This window comes from Bison bison, unplaced genomic scaffold (assembly GCF_000754665.1).
Source record: "Bison bison bison isolate TAMUID 2011002044 unplaced genomic scaffold, Bison_UMD1.0 scf7180017864340, whole genome shotgun sequence".
In the NCBI taxonomy this organism is placed as follows: domain Eukaryota; kingdom Metazoa; phylum Chordata; class Mammalia; order Artiodactyla; family Bovidae; genus Bison; species Bison bison.
The window spans coordinates 3,980,408-3,984,425 of record NW_011494912.1 but is presented as its reverse complement, the minus strand read 5'-3'; the positions used below and the strand labels follow the sequence as shown (position 1 = coordinate 3,984,425).

The window sequence follows — 4,018 nt, the reverse complement described above, 5'->3', positions numbered from 1 at the left end:
TTGTTGTTCCATCACTAAGTCCTGTCTGACTCTTTGTGACCCCCATGGACTGCAGCACGCCAGGCTTCCCCGTCCTTCACTTTCTCCCAGAGTTTTCTCAAACTCAAGTCCATTGAGTTGATGACATCCAACCATCTCATCCGCTGTCACCGCTTTCTCTTCCTGCCTTCAGTCTTTCCCAGCATCAGGATCTTTTCCAGTGAGTTGGCTCTTCGCATCAGGTGGCCAGAGTATTGGAGCTTCAGCTTCAGCATCAGTGCTTCCAATGAATATTCAGGGTTGCTTTCCTTTAGGATGGACTGGTTTGATCTCTTTGTAGTCCAAGGGACTCTCAAGAGTCTTCTCCAACACCATAATTCAAAAGCATCCATTCTTCAGCACTCAGCCTTCTTTATGGTCCAGCTCTCACATCTGTACATGAGTACTGGAAAAACCATAGCTTTGACTGTAGGGACCTCTGTCAGCAAAGTGATGTCTATGCTTTTTAATACGGTGTCTAGGTTTGTCATAGCTTTTCTTCCAAGGAGCAAGCGTCTTTTAATTTCATGAGAAAAGCTCTAGCGCATCCCTGATTCCTTTGAATGTTTCCGTCACTGAAGTTGGACACGTCTCACCACGTCACGTGTGACAGGCTCTGATATCTGCTGTTCTGTGTCATCGATTTCATGACCCACTAAAAGGCCGCAGCCTGTGGTTTGGACCACGCTGAGCTGGGCCCTTGGGGTGCAGCGGGAATTGGCCGACCAGTCCCTGCCCTCATAGAGTTTATGGTCTGGTGGGGGTGCAGCTCCGGTGGCAGAAGACACTCTGGACTTAGCCCCAAGGCAGCAGGCCCAGCTGTCACTGCCGGGGCTCTCCAACCCCCGGCCCCAGTTTTGTGAACAGACTCCTTCCCCGCCAGGAAGCCAAGCGGGCAGGACTCACAGAATCCCTCTGACCCTTGCAGCTCTACTCCCTGCTCCCTGGCCAGAACTGGCCACCTGGGGCCTCTGTACAGAGCACTAGAAGGCCTGAGCCTGGGGAGAGGATCGAAGGTCCCTGTCTCTGCTCTCTGCTCTCCGCCCTCTCCTTTGCTTGGACTGGCGAGGGGGCAGGTCGCCAATAGGAAGATGCTGGCACTGGGGCATTTTGGAGGAGGGATCCCTGGACCTGATTTCTGGGGTCAGGAAAGGGAGGGGCAGGATGGATCGGGGCAGGGGGCAAGGGAGGCTGACGTTTGTTATCCAGTGGGGCCCTGGCCCGGCCGGGTGATGTAGGGCCAGCAGGCCTGTCCCCACCAGGCGCAGCCCCGATACGGGGTCCTGATCTGAGGGCGCCCCAGCTCTGTCCTCCGGGAGTCTCATGACAAGGGGCAAAGTCCTGTCTTGGGGAAACCTCGTCTGGGATGAAGGGGCCTCTGCCCTCTGTATCTCTCTGCACCCCTGAGACTCAGTCCTGACAGCCAGGAAGTAGACTGCAGCTCCCAGCCTTGGGGCAGCAGCAGCCTTGCCCCTGGGAACTGTGATGGGGTCGGTCAGGGACAGAGGGGAGGTCAGTGGTGCCTGACCCATCCTGCGAAGGAAAGGGTAGGAGAGGGGGCAATCCAGGGAGCCTTCCCAGCAGAGGTGACAATTGAAAGCTAAGGGGGCAGGGGTTTTCCTGATGGTCCAGTGGTTAAAACTCTGCCTTCCAATTCAGGGGACAGGGGTTCAATCCCTGGTTGGAGATCTAAGACGCACACACCCCCACCCCCCACCCCGCCATGCTGTGCAGTGTGGCCAAATACTAAAAATAAAAATTGTTTTCTTTTAAAGCTAAGAAAGCAGTCAGTAAATGCCGAAGGGGCCAGGGAGGGTATTCGGAGAATAGAACCTGTGACAGCTGAGGACCCATAAAGGGTGGTCATATGTCTGGGGGATGGTGACTTTTAGAGGACTCAGAGCATGGGGGTATAAGGAGCTGGGGCAAGGGGCAAGTCTGGAACCTGGAATACCGAGCTGAGGAGTCGAGAGCTAGTGTGGGCAGTAGGGAGCTATGGAGGGTGTGTGAGCAAGGGAGGGCCATGCCAGAGCAGTGTGTGGGGGGAGAGCTGGCATTTAGGGCCTGCCAGGCAGACTGCTCGTGACACTGGGCTTGGCTCCGGGGTGCAGACTTGGAGAGACAGGCCCTCAGTTACTCCGCCGCACACCTGTAACGCTCTGTGCAGGCTGCAGTGGCTCCAGGCCTTTAGAGCTCAGAGTCCTTCATGCATGGAAGACCCTTGGGGGAGGAGGAGACCAGTCCTTGACTCGTCCCACCTGGGAGATGGAGGTGGTCTCTGGGGCTCGGCGGATTATGGTGGGGACAGACGCTACATGTGCCCCGCCCCACCCACCTCCGCCTGCTCCCCGCTCCTCCTCCATCCAGGCGACCATGGCCTTGCTGGGAAAGCGCTGTGACATCCCCGCCAACGGCTGCGGGCCTGACCGCTGGACCTCCGCCTTCACGCGCAAAGACGAGATCATCACCAGCCTCGTGTCTGCCTTAGATTCCATGGTGAGTGCCCCGGGGGCAGTGGGACAGCTGGCCTTCGTAACTCTGGTGCTCACAGGAGCCCCGCCGATCTAGGCCTCAGTGTCCCCCGCCTGTCCCAAGGCCTCTGCCCTCACCAGCATGAGAGCAAGCCTGTGAAACCTCAGCCCTCGTCCCCTCACCCCTTGTCTTCATTTCGTCACCTCTCAGAGTTCAAGTCCCATCCCTGGGATGGTCACAAGTCTCCCTCCCTGGGGCTTCCCTAGTGGTCCAGTGGATAGGACTCTATGCTCCCAATGCAGGGGGCCCAGGTTCGATCCCTGGTCAGGGAACTAAAGATCCCACACGCTGCAGCCAAGATCACAGATCCCTTGTGCCGTAGCTAAGACCTGGAGCAGCCAAATAAATGTTTATGAATAACCAGATAAACTATTTCAGTGATTCCGTTACACTAAGCATCGTTTCTGGAGCTTGGGGGGCCACATGTGGCTAGTGGTCATGTTATCAGACAGTGTAGAAATAGAACATCTCTGTCACTGCAGAAATTCTAGGGGACCATCTCCGATGGCTCAGCAGCAAAGAATCCACCTGCGATGCAGGAGACCTGGGTTGGAAAGATCCCCTGGAGAAGGGAATGGCAACCTGCTGCGGTATTCTTGCCTGGAGAATCCCATGGACAGAGGAGCCTGGCGGGCTACAGTCCATAGGGTCGCAAAGAGTGGGACATGACTGAGTACGGCTGGCAGTGCTGCTGTGGAGAGTGTTTCAGAGGCTCCCTGGAGGAATTGATGGCCCTCTGTCCTCGTGCCATGACCAGGACAGACTCCCCCGGGCTCCCCCAGGCCCTGCAACGAGGCCTTTACAGGTGTCCTGAGGGACCGTCGTGGATGACAGCAGCACTTGATTGACACTGCCTTAGCTCTGCTGGCACCCTCCAGGCCTTGGGCCGGGTCCTCGGGAGTCTTCAGTGGAGGAGGAGAGGGGGCAAAGTGCTGTCTGCTCATCACCTCCCCGCATCCAGTCTGCGACCCTTTTCCAGAAGCTTCCTTGTGACCCCCATTCTCTGTGCCTCTGGGCAAATCCACTCCCTGCTGTGACCTTAGCTTCTTCGGCTGTTGAAGTGACCACATAGCAGAGGCTCACCTCCAGCCCTGGTGGCCTCCCCTTCAGTTCCGTTCAGTTCAGTTCAGTCGCTCAGTCTGTGTCCGACTCTTTGCGACCCCATGAATCGCAGCACGCCAGGCTTCCCTGTCCATCACCAGCTCCCGGAGTTCACTCAGACTCACGTCCATCAAGTCGGTGATGCCATCCAGCCATCTCATCCTCTGTCGTCCCCTTCTCCTCCTGCCCCCAATCCCTCCCAGCATCAGTCTTTTCCAAGGAGTCAACTCTTCTCACGAGGTGGCCAAACTACTGGAGTTTCAGCTTTAGCATCATTCCTTCCAAAGAAATCCCAGGGCTGATCTCCTTCAGAATGGACTGGTTGGATCTCCTTGCAGTCCAGGGGACTCTCAAGAGTCTTCTCCAA

General features: G+C 56.6%; 1 protein-coding gene across 1 annotated transcript in view; it reads left to right on the top strand.

The window, feature by feature from the left end:
* Positions 1-1,873: 1,873 nt before the first annotated feature.
* Positions 1,874-4,018, top strand: part of GTF2IRD1 (GTF2I repeat domain containing 1) — an 80,738-nt gene continuing 78,593 nt past the window's right edge. Inside the window, 1 exon segment of the mRNA XM_010854280.1 lies at positions 1,874-2,514. Coding sequence (XP_010852582.1) covers positions 2,284-2,514 — 231 coding nt within the window. The 5' untranslated portion in view covers positions 1,874-2,283.